Source organism: Rhinoraja longicauda, chromosome 21 (assembly GCF_053455715.1).
Source record: "Rhinoraja longicauda isolate Sanriku21f chromosome 21, sRhiLon1.1, whole genome shotgun sequence".
In the NCBI taxonomy this organism is placed as follows: Eukaryota; Metazoa; Chordata; class Chondrichthyes; order Rajiformes; family Arhynchobatidae; genus Rhinoraja; species Rhinoraja longicauda.
The window spans coordinates 9,079,929-9,098,016 of record NC_135973.1 but is presented as its reverse complement, the minus strand read 5'-3'; the positions used below and the strand labels follow the sequence as shown (position 1 = coordinate 9,098,016).

Genomic DNA, 18,088 nt, shown 5'->3' with positions numbered 1-18,088 from the left:
CCCTCAACCCTCCCTCCCTCCCTCCCTCCCTCCCTCCCTCCCTCCCTCCCTCCCTCCCTCCCTCCCTCCCTCCCTCCCTCCCTCCCTCCCTCCCTCCCTCCCTCCCTCCCTCCCTCCCTCCCTCCCTCCCTCCCTCCCTCCCTCCCTCCCTCCCTCCCTCCCTCCCTCCCTCACTCCCTCCCTCCCTCCCTCCCTGCCTCCTCCCTCCCTCCCTCCCTAGGAGATGGATTTAAACTTTAAAACGTGAATAACTTAAAAAATATAACACCGATTTCAATGAAACTTCTTCCATTAGCACCAAAGGGACGACGGTGAGTAAGGTGGGCCCAAAATTGTCGCGCTATCGTGTACTATTTTGGCTGTAGTTCAGGAACAAACAAACAAACAAACAAACGAGAGTTTTAGTATATAGATGTACAAGGCAACTTTTATTTACAGAGGGCGGTGAATGCCTGGAATACACTGCCAGGGGGCGTGGTAGAAGCAGATACGATAGTGCCATTTATGGATGGGCACATGGATATGGCAAGAATGGAGGGATATGGATCATGCGTGGGTAGATGAGATGGTCTGGGCTTCGTGTCGGGCACAGGCATTGTGGGCTGAAGGACCTGTTCTATGTGCTAATTAACTCGTACTGCGCTTTGTGCATTTTCAGGCAGCCTTTGATGGACACTTTACCAGCCTGTGGAACCGAAGCATGCATCAGTTTCCTGACGGAACTCATTCTGTCCGAAGAGCTGGATAAAGATAGAACAGACACCTTTCTGTGGTCCTTGGCTTTCATTCCTGAGCCAACAGTATCGATGGTCGCCACAATCACTGTGAGAAGTAGCTTTCTATTTAACTCCGTTGTGAAATGATTTATACTTTTAATATGCTGTAAAATTGTTGTGTGAGAAAGGTCACCCAAAGGGTGGTGGGTGCATGGAACGAGCTGCCAGAGGAGGTGGTCGAGGCTGGGACTGTCCCAAAATTTAAGAAACAGTTAGACAGGTACATGGCCAGGACAGATTTGGAGGGATATGGGCCAAACGCAGGCAGGTGGGACTAGTGTTGTGGAAGCTAACTTTGGGGAAAACTATTTTGTGGCCACTTTGGAGGCCATTTTGGGCTGGGAAGTTCGAAACCTTAGCAGCCTGTGAGAAAGTTAGCTTCCACAGTGTAGCTGGGACATGTTGGCCGGTTTGGGCATGTTGGGCCGAATGGCCTACTTTCTACACTGTATCACTCTATGGCTCTATGAGAAGATGGTGTTTGACTGGACTTAATACAAAGGGAGGCCTTAATAAAACAATCGACTGCAGAAGACAGGGGGGTTGATGGATTCAACATTTTTATAATCTGCTTTTTAGATGGGAACGTAGCTATCCAGGCAAATTAAAGTTACCCACTCTTAATTATAATTTATACAGTGGTATAACTTGCGAGACCTATATTGAGGCAGGAAGAGGCAGCCATACAGTGAGAGGGGCAAAGTTTAAAGGAAATGTGTGGGACACGTTTTGTACACAAATAATGGCGGTGATTACCTGACCAGTACTGCCAGATGGTGGTGGTTGAAAAGGGTACGATAGTGGCATTTTAAAGATGGACTGGCATACGGATATGCAGGGAATGGATGGACATAGGTTACGTACAGGTAGTTAAGTGATGGTCTTGGCATCATGTTCGGCACAAACATTGTGGGCCGAAGGGACTGTTCAATTTTCAATTTCAATTCAATTTAAAAAACTTTATTGGCATGATAAGATACGTCATTATTTTTCCAAAGTATAGAACATAACATACATATTTAAAATGCATGAATATAAAAACAAGTATACAATGCATGGGTCGATATGCCCCTGTACATATATATATATATATATTCACGCAATACATTTATAGCCTTTTATCGATTGCTACTCGTTCTTGCAGTTGTAAACAGTACAGCAAGGTAGCAGGTTTAGCAGGTCAATATTAATTTCCTTAGTGTCAATTAGTGTCAATTTTTGTTCTATGTTCTATATAATGGGTTCAGGAACTATGTACAGATCGGACCAGACAGGCAACAAACCATCTTGAATGAAGGGAGGGGGAGTTTGAATTTCACTGTACAAACACTGTTATTGTATGGTTATTTTTCTTGGAGCGAACTTTTAAACCTTCGTCTTTAATTGGTATTAATAGCATCATGCATTTAACAAATGGGTGTATTGAACTGAAGGTAAAACCAAGCCTCAAAAGTGCACAACCAGAACAATTAGCTTGCAAATTCTGACAGGGTAAGTTGATCTCTTGTGTACGGTGCAGGAAAAGAAACGGCGGATGCTGGTTAAATCGAAGGTAGACACAAAAATGCTGGAGTTACTCAGCGGGTCAGGCAGCATCTCGGGAGAGAAGGAATGGGTGACGTTTCGGGTCGAGACCCTTCTTCAGACTGATCAGTCTGAAGAAGGGTCTCGACCCAAAACGTCACCCATTCCTTCTCTCCCGAGATGCTGCCTGACCCGCTGAGTTACTCCAGCATTTTTGTGTCTACCTTGTATACTGTATTGCATTGAGTTCAAATGAGTAGGTCAGCATTATTGAACAGTCACACAGAACTGCACGGTTTTCTTGGAGGGAAGAGTGGGAATGAGTGAAATGCGTGTGGCTATTAATCTTCATTTACCGTGGAATACCTTGGCTCGTGAATCTGATGCTCTTTTATTTTGCAGACTTTGATGGAATCCTCAGATGCGAGTAGACAGACATTTCTCGGCGCTTCTTCACTGCTTCATAACTTTTGCTCGATACACGGTCGATGCCAAGTGGTAGCCGAGGTGCAGAGGTTCATGCAGATTCTGCAAACCCACGTGCAGGGAAACTGCAAAGCACGGGAATCCCAGAGACGGGAAAAGGTAGGGATGTGATAATTAACCACAAGTGCAAATACTGCAAGTCTGAAAACTGAAACACAAAATGCTGGAAACACTCCCACCAGGGTCTGACAAGGGATCTTTGACCTGAAATGTTAACTGTGTTTCTCTTTCCACAGATGCTGCCTGACCCGCTGAGTGTTTCCAGCATTTTCTGTTTTATTACAGGTAGGAATATCTTGCATTCAACAGTTGGAAGGAGGACTTTCTATGTTACTATGTCCAATTCTGCCCCATTAACGCTATGAATGGATTTGCTAGTTTAGTTTACTGTCACGTGCAGTAAGAAGCTTTTTGTTGCATGTTATATAACAGTATAACAACAGTATAACAGAACTTTATTGTCATTCGGTATAAATACCGAACGAAATTTCAGCAGTCACAAGACACAGCAAAAAAGAAAAGAACACAGGACACCCGACCCCAACACCAACATCCATCACAGTGACTCCAAACACCCCCTCACTGTGATGGAAGGTAACAAAACTTCCACTCTCTTCCACTCTCTTCCCCCCGCACCCACGGACAGGCAGCTCGACCCCTACCGAGGCGACCGACCCGCACAGCCCCCCGCAAGAGGATGGAAGGCCCCGCGGTCGAGCCGCACCGGGCACTGAAACATCCCGCGGCCGAGCCGCGCCGGCGATGTTAAGTCCAGAGGCCGAGCCGCGCCGGGCGATGGAAGGCCCCGCGGCCGCTGCTAAGTCCCGCGGCCGAGCCGCACTGGGCACTGAAACGTCCCGCGGCCGAGCCGCGCCGGCGATGTTAAGTCCAGCGGCCGAGCCGCGCCGGGCGATGGAAGGCCCCGCGGCCGCGCCGGCCGCTGAACCGTTCCGTGGCCGAGCCGCACCGGGCGATGGAAGGCCCCGCGGCCGAGCCGCACCGAGCGCTGAACCGTCCCGCGGCCGTATCGGGCGATGGAAGGCCCCGCGGCCGAGCCGCGCCGGGCACTGTTAGGTCCCGTGGCTGAGCCGCGCCGGCGATGTTAAGTCCAGCGGCCGAGCCGGGCCGGGCGATGGAAGGCCCCGCGGCCGAGCTGCGCCCCGGGGAAGAGACCTAATAAAAGAAAGGTTTCCCCCACCCCACCCGCCCCAGTTAGTGGAAAGACTGCACATGAATACAATGGAGTTACCACAGTGTGCAGATACAGGATAAAGGGTATAACGTTGCATGATAAAGTCCAGCAAAAGTCCGATTCAAGATAGTCCGAGGGTCTCCAATGAAGTAGATGGTAGCTCAGGACCACTCTCTAGTTGTTGGTAGGATGGTTCAGTTGCCTGATAACAGCTGGGAAGAAACTGTCCCTGAATCTGGAGTTGTGCGTTTTCACACTTCTGTATCTTTTGCCTGATGGGAGAGGGGAGAAGAGGGAGTGACTGGGGTGAGACTCGTTCTTGATCATGTTGGTGGCCTTGCCGAGGCAGTGTGCTTTAAAGTTTACTTTGAAATACATGTGTACAGAATAGAATCTGATAAACTACTTTGAGACACGTTCAATATTAAGGAAACAGAGGCTTGTGTTATGGAAATATAGGAATAATGTACAACATTCAATAAATTCAAAGCACAGATTTACAACAAAATCGGGAAAGCTCCATAAAAATTAAATTGAAAAATGGTAGAATATTAATCAGATATCACACCATTATTTCTGGTCTGATGATGAGTCCCAACCTGAAACTTCATCTATCTGTGTTCTTCAGGGATGCTGCCTGAGTTACTCCAGCACTTTGTCCTTTTTTTGAAAACCAGCATCTGCAGTTCCTTGTTTCCACAGCCACCACTTTGAATTATTTAACCTTCATTGAAGGTTGTGGCGCTGCGTATGTGCAGGGCATCAAAGAGAAGGGGGACGGAACTGATAGCCTTCATTTGCTGGAAACCGGCATCAATCGGATGGGCCGAATGGCTACTTTGTGTTATAATAGTAGGAGGCTTTAGATAAAACAGTGCTTACCGACAGAAGAATTCCCATGCCTCTGCATTTTGAAATATTTGTATCGATTTATAAATGCATCATGTAATTTTCCTTATCTGCAGAAGTTACAGAAAAGTCAGCTCCAGAGAGCAATTTGTTTACATTTACGCGGATTTAACTTTGCGTAGAAAATCCTTCCCTTCCGGTTTCAGTTGTCATACTTCAGAGGCCTGGAAACGTGACCACTTTGGAAGCAAAAGTAGAATTAGTCAAAGTTTATGCTTGCTGGAAAACCACACATGGGCCTCACAAATGTCAAATGTGCAGGAAATGGTGCATGGGGAATGCAAGGAATAAATATGGCATTTTCTGACTTAAGTAAAACAATCTAAACATTCCAGTAAAGTTTACTTGAAGGTCTCACAGAATAGCTTCTGGTCTTCCTCCCTCATGACACCTTCAATGTTTGACTGCCTGATGGGTTAAACATTTATCCTACCAGGTTTTTTGAAATTCACTATCTGTCTGGCCCTTTTAGTTTAGTTTAGTTTAGAGATACAGCACGGAAACAGGCCCTTCGGCCCACCGAGTCCGCACCGACCAGCGATCCCCGCGCACTAACACTATCCTACTAGGGGCACATTAGGGGCAATTTACACTTTTTATGCCAAGCCAATTCATCTACAAACCTGTACGTCTTTGGAGTGTGGGAGGAAACCGAAGATCTCGGAGAAAACCCACGCGGTCACGGGCAGAACGTACAAACTCCGTACAGACAGCACCCGCAGTCGGGATCGAACCTGGTTCCTCGGCGCTGCAAGCGCTGTAAGGAAGCAAGTCTACCGCTGCGACACCGTGCCGCCCACGCACACTGAGGCAGCTTCTTCAGACTCAGTTCTTGCAAGATCTCATCAGCGTGGGTTGGAGAGGGAGAAATAGATCAGCCATGACTGAATGGCGGAATAGGCTTGATGGGCTGAATGGCCTAATTCTGCTCCTCTTGTCTTATTTTTATTTAAAAATAAAATTTTCAGGAATTCTAAGAATAATGGGGAGGCCATTTAAAACTGAGCTGAGAAGAAACTTTTTAACCCAGAGAGTTGTGAATTTGTGGAATTCTTTGCCACAGAAGGCAATAGAGGCCAATTCACTCAATGAAATTAAAAGAGTTAGATAGAGCTCTAAGGGCTAGTGGAATCAAGGGATATGGGGAGAAGGCAGGCACAGGCTACTGAATGTGGATGATCAGCCATGATCACAATGAATGGCGGTGCTGTTTCGAAGGGCCAAATGGCCTCCTCCTGCACCTATTTTTTGTTTCTATGTTTCTATAATGTGGATTAGATTAAGAGGAGATCTGTAGGAATTGTTTAAAATGAAATGATTTAAATAGAATAAAGACCAAGGTTAAATAGCCCATCAACAGTGTGCACAGGAACCACAGTTGACCATCAGAGTTTGACCGTCACCCAAACCCACCTGCCTTCTATTGATCAGTCTGAAGAAGGGTCTGGACCCGAAACTTCACCCATTCCTTCTCTCCTGAGAGGCTGCCTGACCTGCTGAGTTACTCCAGCATTTTGTGAAATAAAAATGCCTTCTATTGACTCCATTTGACAATAGACAATAGACAATAGACAATAGGTGCAGGAGTAGGCCATTCAGCCCTTCGAGCCAGCACCGCCATTCAATGCGATCATGGCTGATCACTCTCAATCAGTACCACGTTCCTGCCTTCTCCCCATACCCCCTCACTCCGCTATCCTTAAGAGCTCTATCCAGCTCTCTCTTGAAAGCATCCAACGAACTGGCCTCCACTGCCATCTGAGGCAGAGAATTCCACACCTTCACCACTCTCTGACTGAGAAAGTTCTTCCTCATCTCCGTTCTAAATGGCCTACCCCTTATTCTTAAACTGTGGCCCCTTGTTCTGGACTCCCCCAACATTGGGAACATGTTTCCTGCCTCTAATGTGTCCAATCCCCTAATTATCTTATATGTTTCAATAAGATCCCCCCTCATCCTTCTAAATTCCAGTGTATACAAGCCTCATGAACCTCATGCTGCCTCGGCAAGGCCAGCAGCATAATCATGCTGCCTGTCCCGCTGAACTACTCCAGCATTCCTTCCGACACAGTCCTTGCTCTGTTCTGTCGGTTGCTGTTGGTGCAGTGGCCACAAACAGGTTTCCCTGAGGATAATTGCAGGATGGGTTCAGTTTAGGTGAACATTTCCCCTGCACTCCAGTGACAGTGTTCCAAAAATCCATGCTAACCTCTTATTAGCCGCATTAGTTCAGCGTAGCTAACTTTCTGATTTAGAGTATCATGTTCAGTTCTGGGCACCGTGTTACAGGAAAGATGTTGGCAAGCAGCAGAGGGTACAGAGAAGATTAACGAGGATGTTGCCAGGACTAGAGGGTCCGAGCTATAGGGAGAGGTTGAGTAGGCTGGGACTCTATTCCTTGGAGCGCAGGAGGATGAGGGGGTGATCTAATGGAGGTGTATAAAATCCTGAGAGGAATAGATTGGGTAAATGTACAGTCTCTTGCCCAGAGTAGGTGAATCGAGGACCAGAGGACAGAGGTGAAGGGGAAACGACTTAATAGGAATCTGAGGGGTAACGTTTTCACACCAAGGGTGGTGGGTGTATGGAACGAGCTGCCAGAGGAGGTAGTTGAGGCAGGGACTATCCCAACGTTTAAGAAACAGGTTGGACATGGATAGGACAGGTTTGGGGGGATACGGGCCAAACGCGGGCAGGTGGGACTAGTGTAGCTGGGATGTATTGACCGGTGTGGGCAAGTTGGGCCGAAGGACCTGTTTCCGTGCTGTATCACCCTGTGACTCTATGCCATTGCCAGTGAGATGCTTTGTTCACCGGGTAGCCTTGGGGAAGCGAGGCAGTCTTGCACAATTTTCCAACTACACAAATCAGCGCTTGGGAAATAGCGCAGTGAGTGGCCAAATTCCAAGGGAGAGTCAAGAGTGTTTTACTGTCATATGTCCCAGATGGAACAATGAAATTCTTACTTGCAGCAGCACAGCATGATATTTAAACCTCAGTCTGAAGAAGGTTCTCGACCCGAAACGTCACCCATTCCTTCTCTCCTGAGATGCTGCCTGACCTGCTGAGTTACTCCAGCATTTTGTGAATAAATACCTTCGATCTGCAGTTATTTTCTTACAATATATAAACATAGTACTCTGTAAACAATATAATATACGAGAGAGAAAAAGAAAGTTCAGTGTAGGGAAAAAACATATATATATATACACATCCAATATATATATCCAATAGACACATCGTTGCAATCTTCCGAACAGAAACTCAGCCGAGTTATTGAAACAAAATGGGACCTTTTTCTGATTTGGTGTACCCATAATAACCGTGTGATATTTACTTTGTTGTTTGAGCCAACAATAATGCGAGCACTGATTTTGTACAATCCCCCAGGTGCTGCTGTCCTTGAAAGCTATTGGAAATGCAGGGCTGGCTGCAGGCACGCTGATCCCGACTCTAAACAAATGTGTGCGGTCTAACGCCAACCTACTGCAAGTGCGGCTGGCTGCCGTTTATGCTTTCCGACGAATTCCCTGCGAACTTGATGTAAGGAGACAGTCACAGCGGGTTATTTCTCTGTGAGGGTTTTTTTCTGCTCTGAGTCAATTTTGTTTACTGTGTAAAAAAATAAGCGCGGCACAGTGGCGCAGCGGTAGAGCTGCTGCCTCACGGCGCCAGGGCCCCGGGTTCGACTTTGAGTACGGGTGCTGCCTGTACGGAATTTGAACGTTCTCCCCGTGACCGCGTGGGTTTTCTCCGGGTGCTCCAGTTTCCACCAACCCTCCAAAGACGTACAGGTTTGTAGGTTAATTGGCTTGGGTAAAAATTGTAAATTGTCCCTCGCGCGTTTAGGATAGTACGGGGTGGTGATCGCTGGTCCACGCGGACCCGGTGGGCCGAAGGGCCTGTTTCCGCGCTGTATCTCCAAAGTCTAAAGTCTAAAGTGCGCAATAATGATTTGGTTTAAAGTCTAAGGCACCTTTTGTCTTGTTTGCCCAGTGTGCTACTTCATCTCATCGATGCTGTTTGTGCTTTTAGCGCACCGCGTTAGTACAACTGTATCAGGCGTTGGGCGAAGACGCAGAGCTCCGAATCGCGGCCTACTCCGTGTTAATGAAATGCCCCAACGAACAACTGTTCGAAATAGTTGGCCTCACTCTACGGAAAGAAAGATCCAGTCAAGGTTGGGACGTTGACGCACTTTGCAATTTGATGTTAAGCATTTCTTTAAGAGCATTATGCATAGTGTCTGTTGAGACTTCCAGGAAAGAGATACCGAGCAGTTAAATCATTATCACGTCACCTTTTTGTTGATTGTTTTCAATTTACATTTAGAGGCTCTAACGTTCTTTATATTTTTATTGCCACAATATATTGTTTTTGCGCTCAATGCTCGGTAGAGTAACATTTATTGGCTATTTTTATTATACTGAGATAATGGATGCTGTAATTAAAACTTCTCAACAATGTCGTTATTTTTAGTCATAGTCATGTAATGTGGAAAGTGGCCCTTCTGCCCAAATCTCCATGCTGACCAAAATGCCCCATCTGAGCATCTGAGCAAGACCCATATTCCTCAAAACCTTTCCTATGCATGTGCTTGTCCAAAAATATTTAAAATGTTGTTGTTGTACCTGCCTCAACTATTTCCTCTGGCAGCTCGTTCCATATACCCTTCGTCCTCTGTGTGGAAAAAGTTGCCCTTCAGGTTCCTAATAAATCTTTCCCCTCTCACCTTAAACCAATGCCCTCTAGTTCTTGATTCTCCTAACTGGGGGGGAAAAAAAGACACTGTGAATTCACCCTATCAATTCCCCTCATGGTTTTATAAGGGGAAGAGCCAGGCATTTTCTTTTCACTGGGCCCAATCTCTTCCTTGTCCCTCTTGGGATTATTGCCTTGTCAATGTGTGTCAGCAGCTTAAAGCTACAGGAGACCTTACTTGAACACAAGAAAATAAACGCGAGAGAAGGTCATTGCACTCCTTGTGCCTGCCCCGCCATTCAATATGACCTCTGCCGTCCCTCACCTCCTCTTTCTGTACCAGCTCACCATAGTCCTCAATTCCCAAATCTTTCACAAATTTACCTTCCTCCTTCTTAAATGTCCACTGTATTCTAGATTCCACAAGCTCCTTTCGTTGGGAATTCCAAAGATTCACCTCCCTCTGAGGGTAGAAATTCCTTTGCACCTCAGTCTTAAATCACCCCTCCCTCTTATCTGTTAACGTCGGCGTCTTGCAGCAATACAGCTGAGAATACTTTTAGAATGACTATATTTCATTTCCATTTATCTGGGTAAAAATTGATCCAAGAATTCACAAGGGACTGCAGGTGCTAGAATCTTGAGCAAAATACAAAGTGCTGGAGGAACCCACCAGGTCAGGCAGCATCTGTGGAAGGAATGGAGAGGTAACATTTCGGCTCGGGACCCCTCCCCCCCCCCCCCCACCTCTTTTCCAGTGCTCTTCCCCTGCCTACAATCGGTCTGCAGAAGGGTCCCGACCCGAAACCTCACCTATCCATTTCCTCCACAGTTGCTGCCTAACCCGTTGAGCTACTCAAGCACTTCATGTTTATACTGAATTCAATTTTATTTCTAAAAATAGAATTGATAGCGAAATGACCTCCACAATTTATTTCTGGCGGCAGTTTTCTTTTGTTGCCATTTTGAAAGTCGTCCTCCACCATTATTAGTTTAGTTCAGAGATGCCGCATGGAAACGAGCCCTTCAGCCCACAGAGTCCGCGCCAACCATCGATCCCCGCACACTCACGCCATCCTACACACGAGGGACCATTTACAATCACACCGAGCCGATTAGCCTGCAAACCCGCACGTCTTTGGAGTGTGGGAGGAAACCGGCGCACCTCGCAGGTCATCGGGAGAACGGACAAACTCCGTACAGACAGCACCCTTAGTCGGGATCGAACCCGGGTGTCTGGCGCTGTGAGGCAGCAACTCTACCGCTGCGCCACCATGAGGAAAAACCATCAATATGTTTTAAAACGTTTCTGTTCTTTTACTTCATTGAGCTAGTTCAGAGATTGACGGAAGCATTCCTGGAGTGAGCTTGCAGTGAATGAATCATATATTGTTTGAGCAGCGGGGGAGGGGTGTGTGTGTGGTTGCACGTTGTGTCATCCTTGAAGCAATCAATTTTATCTTATCAGTGGGCTCGTTTGTGTGGACCCATTTATCGCAGCTAATGGAAACCAGCGACCCTCTCAAACAGCAACTGAGGGACTCTCTTCCAAGTTATATCATCAGCCAAGACTTTGACCTGGAACACTGGAAATATTCATCGTACATCGATGCCACTTTCCTGTCAGGTACCTTGCCAATGTGTTTGAGCAGTTAATTTAAAGGCGATGTCTGTTGGTTGTAAATGAAGGATCATTCTCACTTGTGGAGTCATCGAACCCACGGCAATAGAAACCCATGACAACATATCAATAGACAATAGGTGCAGGAGTAGACCATTCAGCCCTTCGAGCCAGCACCGCCATTCACCGTGATCATGGCTGATCATCCACGTATCGTGCCGTGTAAAGATGTAACTTAGAATTAACAAGCATTGCGTCCATAGTGGCCCATTGTTGGCTGGGAAACAAGTGGTAACGAAGGGATTCAGAGATGCATTTTAGAGTTTCATTTTAGAGATAGAGTGTGGAAACAGGCCCTTCGGCCCACTGAGTCCATGCCGATCAGTGATTGCCCATACACCAGTTCTATCCTACACACTAGGGACAATTTACAGAAGCCAATTAACTGACAAAGCTGCACATTTTTGCAATGTGGGAGCAAACTGGAGCGACCGGAGAAAACCCGGGCAGTCAAAGGGAGAACGTACAAACTCCGTACAGACAGCACCCGTAGTCAGGATCAAACCCAGGTCTCTGGCGCTGTAAGGGGGCAACTCTACCACTGCCCCCCCCAAACAGAAATGTCCTTTTATATTTGGCAGACGTTTGAAAACAAAAATGGTGCAACCATTTTTGAAATTAGCTGTGAAGTTGGACTTGTGCACATATTGCTTGAATCTTTTCCAAGCCAAAATATCTTTTTGTTTTGAACACAACAGTCCCAGTGGAAGAAACACTATAAAAGGACCCTTTGTAATATATATATTTTTATAAAATTGCCAATGTACCAGATGTTTATTGTGGTATTTATAATTTCCCAAAATTAAAACATTGTGCAATCAGCAAATGAGAGAAAAAAAAAATGTTTGTCAATAATGATAAATCTTCCGTTAACTCTAAAGACTTTCCTGAGAGAACTGCACCTCGCAGTGTTACAGGTACAGGTGGAAATGATGTGGATTGTATGTGTGGGGAAAGTGAAATTAATTGATAGTTCTTTTTTTAAAAAAATCAGACACGTGCATATAGGTTCATAAGCTAAATGCGCAGGGTGAGGCCATAGGTGCAGGAGTAGGCCATTCGGCCCTTCAAGCCAGCACCGTCATCCAATGTGATCATGGCTGATCATCCACAATCAGTACACCGTTCCTGCCTTCTCCCCCATATCTCTTGATTTCGCTAGCTCAGAGAGCTCTAACGAACTCTCTTTTGAATACATCCAGTGAATCGGCCTCCACTGCCTTCAGAGGCAGAGAATTCCACAAATTCACAACTCTCTGGGTGAAAAAGTTTTTCCTCATCTCAGTTCTAAATGGCCTACCCCTTATTCTTAAACTGTGGCCCCTGGTTCTGGACTCCCCTCCCCCAACATCGGGAACATGTTTCCTAACTCTAGCATGTCCAATCCCTTAATAATTTTATATGTTTCTATAAGACCCCCTCTCATCCGTCTAAATTCCAGCCCATCGAGTCTACTTCGCCATTCAATCATGGCTGATCCATCTTTCCCTCACAACCCCATTCTCCTGCCTTCTCCCCATAACCACAGACACCCGTACTAATCAAGAATCCGTCAATCTCCGCCATAAAAATATCCATTGACTTGGCCTCCACAGACGTCTGTGGCAATGAATTCCATATATTCACCACCCTCTGACTAAAGACGTTCTTCCTCCTTAGGTGCCCTAAGCTGAAAGGTACTCTGTTACCTAAATATATGATACCAGAACTAATTATACCCCAGATAGACACAAAAAGCTGGAGTAACTCAGCGGGACAGGCAGCATCTCTGGAGAGAAGGAATGCGTGACGTTTCGGGTCGAGATCCTTCTTCAGATGTGTTGATGCGATAATGAGTTACACTAGCATAAGAAGTTACAGCTGACGTTGAGAGCCTGTAACCAATATATTATTTTTCTTTAGAAATATTATCCAGAATATATTCCAGAATTTGGTTCTGATCTGTGGAGTCCGTTTATACTGCAGTAGTTTAAGTAGACAGGAAGGCTGCCAGGAATCTACCATGCAGACCAAAATACCATGGTTGCCAGAACTCTGAAGTAAAAACAGCGAATCAGATGGTGTGTGTGGAGAGAGAAACGGGGTTAATGTTTCAAGTCAATGATGAAACAGAACTCTCATCGAAATAAAGCAGTCATAGAGTGATACAGCGTGGAAACAGGCCCTTCAGCCCAACTTGCCCATAGAAACATAGAAAATAGGTGCAGGAGTAGGCCATTTGGCCCTTCGAGCCTGCACCGCCATTCAATATGATCATGGCTGATCATCCAGCTCAGTAACCTGTACCTGCCTTCTCTCCATACCCCCTGATCCCTTTAGCCACAAGGGCCACATCTAACTCCCTCTTAAATATAGCCAATGAACTGGCCTCAACTACCTTCTGTGGCAGAGAATTCCACAGACTCACCACTCTCTGTGTGAAGAAATGTTTTCTCATCTCGGTCCTAAAAGACTTTCCCCTTATCCTTAAGCTGTGACCCCTGGTTCTGGACTCCCCCAACATCGGGAACAATCTTCCCGCATCTAGCCTCTCCAACCCCTTAAGAATTTTATATGTTTCAATAAGATCCCCCCTCAGTCTTCTAAATTCCAGCGAGTATAAGCCGAGTCTATCCAGTCTTTCTTCATATGAAAGTCCTGCCATCCCAGGGATCAATCTGGTGAACCTTCTCTGTACTCCCTCGTAGGCTAGAATGTCTTTCCTCAGATTAGGAGACCAAAACTGTACACAATACTCCAGGTACCGACCAGCATGTCCCTGCTACACTAGTCCCACCTGCCTGCGCTTGGCCCATATCCCTCCAAACCTGTCCTATCCATGTACCTGTCTAACTGTTTCTTGAACATCCCTGCCTCAACTACCTCTTCTGGCAGCTTGTTCCACACACCCACCACCCTATGTGTGAGACTTTCTGCACGCCAACAAAAGCCTTTCACTATTTCTCGACGCACGACATGACGATAGTCAGCTGAACTAAACTCAGGACATTGACTTGAAACCGCTAATTCTCTTTCACTGGCCACCGACACTATCTGTGCTGCTGGGTACTTTCAGCATTTCCTGTCCTTGGATTGTATAAGACCACCACTGGACGAAATGAATGGTAGGAATTAAGAGCCATATGTTCACAGCCCTTTTGCAATTGTTGAGCTGATGCAGTTGTTTCCAGCGTTCACTGCCAAGACTGGTGAGAGTTGGAACATTCTGAATAACGTTGAGGGAGTTGTGACCATATTGTTACATTTATGATCCAAAATGTTGATTCCGCTCAGATCAGAGACACCTTTGATTATTGCAATTATCCAGTATTGCAATTCATGGAGAGCCGAATCTAACCTTATCGTCCGCAAATATAAGAACAGAAAATTGCTCCAACTTGGTAATTGCATAATGGGCATCATTGTTAGCGATTATTAGGCCCATCGTGTCCGCGCTGACCTGCGATCACCCCGTACACTAACACTATCCTACACACGCAATTTACAGTTTTTACCGAAGCCAATTAGCCTAACAACCAGTACGTCTTTGGGGTGTGGGAGGAAACCGGAGCACCCGGAGAAAACCCACGCGGTCGCAGGGAGAACGTGCAAACTCCATTCAGACAGCGCCCGTAGTCAGGATCGAACCCTCGCGCCGTAAGGCAGCAATTTTACCGCTGCGCCACTGTGCCGCCCAATTAGTGAAGCTAGATGCCTCGTAGTGATCCTGGTGTTGAATTTTCTCTGTTTCTTGGACAAAATAATTGTGTATTGGGGACACGAGGAACTGCAGACGCCGGAATCTTGAGTAAAACACACAGTGCTGGAGTAACCCAGTGGATCAGGCAAGGAATGGATAGATGGCATTTGTTCCTAATTATTTAAAATCATGCAGTGTGAAGGATGAACTTATGGTATCTAAGAAGGGCCCCGACCCGAAACCTCACCTGCCTATGTTCTCCAGAGATGCTGCCTGACCTGACCTGCTGAGTTACTCCGGCGTTTAGTGTCTGCCTATGGTTTTTGAGAATACTTTTCACCTTTACTGTTGCGTTTCATTTTTTTGCAGAGCCACTCTCCGTCGGGGCAAACACGGAAGCTGCCCTCGTTTTCTCTCCAAGCTCCTTCTTGCCTCGGTCGGCAACGGTAAACTTCACCGCGTTTGCGATGGGCCGTGCTGTCAACCTCATGGAGGCAAGTTACCTTTGATCGAAGATCCCGTCAAGCACCGAGCGGGTGTAGAGGAGATTTACGAGGATGTACGTACGTGCCAGGATTGTGTGGAGTAGACTTGATGGGCCGAATGGCCTCATTCTACTCCTATTCCTTATGACTTGAGGGCCTGAGCTACAGGGAGAGGTTGAGCAGGCTTAGACTTTGTACCTTGGAGCGCAGGAGGATGAGCGGGGGTCTTATAGAGGTGTACAAAATTATGAGGGGAATAGATGGGGTGAATGCCGAGAGTCTTTTGCCCAGAGTTGGGGAATCGAGAACCAGAGGTGAGGAGTGGGGGGGGGTGGGAAGATATAATGTGAACGTGCGGGGCATCTTATTTTACACAAAGGATGGTGGGTGTATGGAACGATCTGTCAGAGGAGGTAGTTGAAGCAGAGGCTATCACAATATTTAAGAAACATATAGAAACATTTAGACAGGTACATGGATAGAAAAGGTTTAGAGGGATATGGGCCAAACGCAGGCAGGTGGGACAATAGACAATAGGTGCAGGAGGAGGCCATTCGGCCCTTCGAGCCAGCACCGCCATTCAATGTGATCATGGCTGATCATTCTCAATCAGTACCCCGTTCCTGCCTTCTCCCCATACCCCCTGACTCCGCTATCCTTAAGAGCTCTATCTAGCTCTCTCTTGAATGCATTCAGAGACTTGGCCTCCACTGCCTTCTGAGGAAGTGAATTCCACAGATTTACAAGTGTAGATGGGGTATGTTGGTCGGCATAGGCAAGTTGGGATGATTGGACTGTTTCCATGCTGAATGCCTCTGGAAATTTCCGGAATTTTGCACCTCATCCTCCCGCCCAACACCTGCTGAAGCTGGATTATCTGAAAAGCCAAAACAATAATACTCGTTAAGCAGGTTGGATAATTATGTCTCTGTTAATGTACAAATTTGCCGTGCTCACTGTGGTTGACTCAGGGAACAAAATGGTCCATTCCTGTCCCTATGTGCTGCCTCGCGAACATCACTGCCACTGTTGGAATTTGGTTTAGTTTAGAGATACAGTGTGGGAACAGGCCCTTCGGCCCACCGAGTCCATTCTGACCAGCGATCCCCGCACACCAACACTATTCTACACACTAGGGTTTCATTTACAATTAAACCAAGCCAATTAACTTACAAACCCTCTTTGGAGGGCGAGAGGAAACCGACTACGGGTGCCGTCTGTACGGAGTTTGTACATTCTCCCCGTGACCGCATGGGTTTTCTCCGAGATCTTCGGTTTCCTCCCACACTCCAAAGACGCGCAGGTTTGTAGGTAAATTGGCTTGGTAAATGTAAACTATTGCCCCCAGTGTGTGTAGGATAGTGTTAATGTGCGGGGATCGCTGGTTGGCACAGACCTGGTGGGCCGAAGGGCCTGTTTCCACGCTGTATTTCTAAACTAAACTAAACACATGAAAGGAAAAACAATCCAGTGATGAGTGGAATGATTCATTAATTTTGAATTTTCCCCCCATCTGAAAGTAATGGGAGTTTATCTGAGGCCTATACATTCTATTTTTGCACTTTTACATACCAAAATATTCCCTGGTGCACTGAAGCATGCAGGTTTTAGTTTTCCGGTTATAACTCTTCACAGATACCCTTTCATTTCAGTCGTCTCCTGTTACTGCTGCAATCATAAACCGCAGTTTGGAGTAAAATACGTTCAACTCTCATGTTTAATCAGTCTTTCTATTGCATATTTTCCAAAATCCAGAATTTAATTGAAGTCTGCAGTTTGAAATTTCACTGGGTAATCTCCTGAGATATTCGATCAATAAATCTTCTTGCAGCCGGAGGAGCATGGCACTTAGATTTGGTCGGAGTGCAGGAATTTACTGCAGAGTCGACAACTATGCAACTAAAATCAATGCCATGGAATGGCCATTGGCATGATAATTCCAAACTGAAAGGTTTTCTTTTGCAAGGGATTTAAGATGGAAACGCATGGCGTTTGCATGACTGCAGGGAATAGCATTTTCGTGATGAGAATGGCGTGAAGACTTTGAAAGAATCGGCAGATAGGTACAAAATACAGGTACAGATTTAGAGATACAGCGCGGAAACAGGCCCTTCGGCCCACCGAGTCCCTGCCGCCCAGCGATCCCCGCACATTAATAATATCCTACACACGCTAGGGACAATTTCTTTACATTTACCCAGCCAATTAACCTACATACCTGTACGTCTTTGGAGTGTGGGAGGAAACCGAAGATCTCGGAGAAAACCCACGCAGGTCACGGGGAGAACGTACAAACTCCGTACAGGCGGTGCCCGTAGTCAGGATCGAACCTGAGTCTCCGGCACTGCATTCGCTGTGAGGCAGCAACTCTACCGCTGCGCCACCGTGCCGCTGGAGTAACTCAGTGGGCCAGGCAGCGTCTCTGGAGGAGAAGGAATAGGCGACGTTAAGGGTCAAGACTCAGACCGAGAGTCAGGGCGGAGGGAAACCGAGAGACATGAAAAGGTTACATAGAACAAGTGAACGAAAGACGTGCCAAAAGACAGATCAAAGCCAGCAAAGCTGATAAAGCGTGGTGGGAGAGCTGGAGAGCTGGTGGAATCACAGAGGGGGAGCAGCGAGAGAGGGTGTTGTCGAACCTTCGTCGGTAAGAGG

At 46.6% G+C, this 18,088-nt stretch overlaps 1 protein-coding gene across 1 annotated transcript in view; it reads left to right on the top strand.

Moving 5' to 3' along the window:
* Window positions 1-18,088, top strand: part of LOC144604175 (uncharacterized) — a 257,398-nt gene that overhangs the window by 64,845 nt on the left and 174,465 nt on the right. Inside the window, exons 10-15 of the mRNA XM_078418381.1 lie at window positions 659-824; window positions 2,703-2,885; window positions 8,278-8,430; window positions 8,923-9,067; window positions 11,057-11,215; window positions 15,318-15,442. Coding sequence (XP_078274507.1) covers window positions 659-824; window positions 2,703-2,885; window positions 8,278-8,430; window positions 8,923-9,067; window positions 11,057-11,215; window positions 15,318-15,442 — 931 coding nt within the window. The remainder of the gene's footprint in view (window positions 1-658; window positions 825-2,702; window positions 2,886-8,277; window positions 8,431-8,922; window positions 9,068-11,056; window positions 11,216-15,317; window positions 15,443-18,088) is intronic.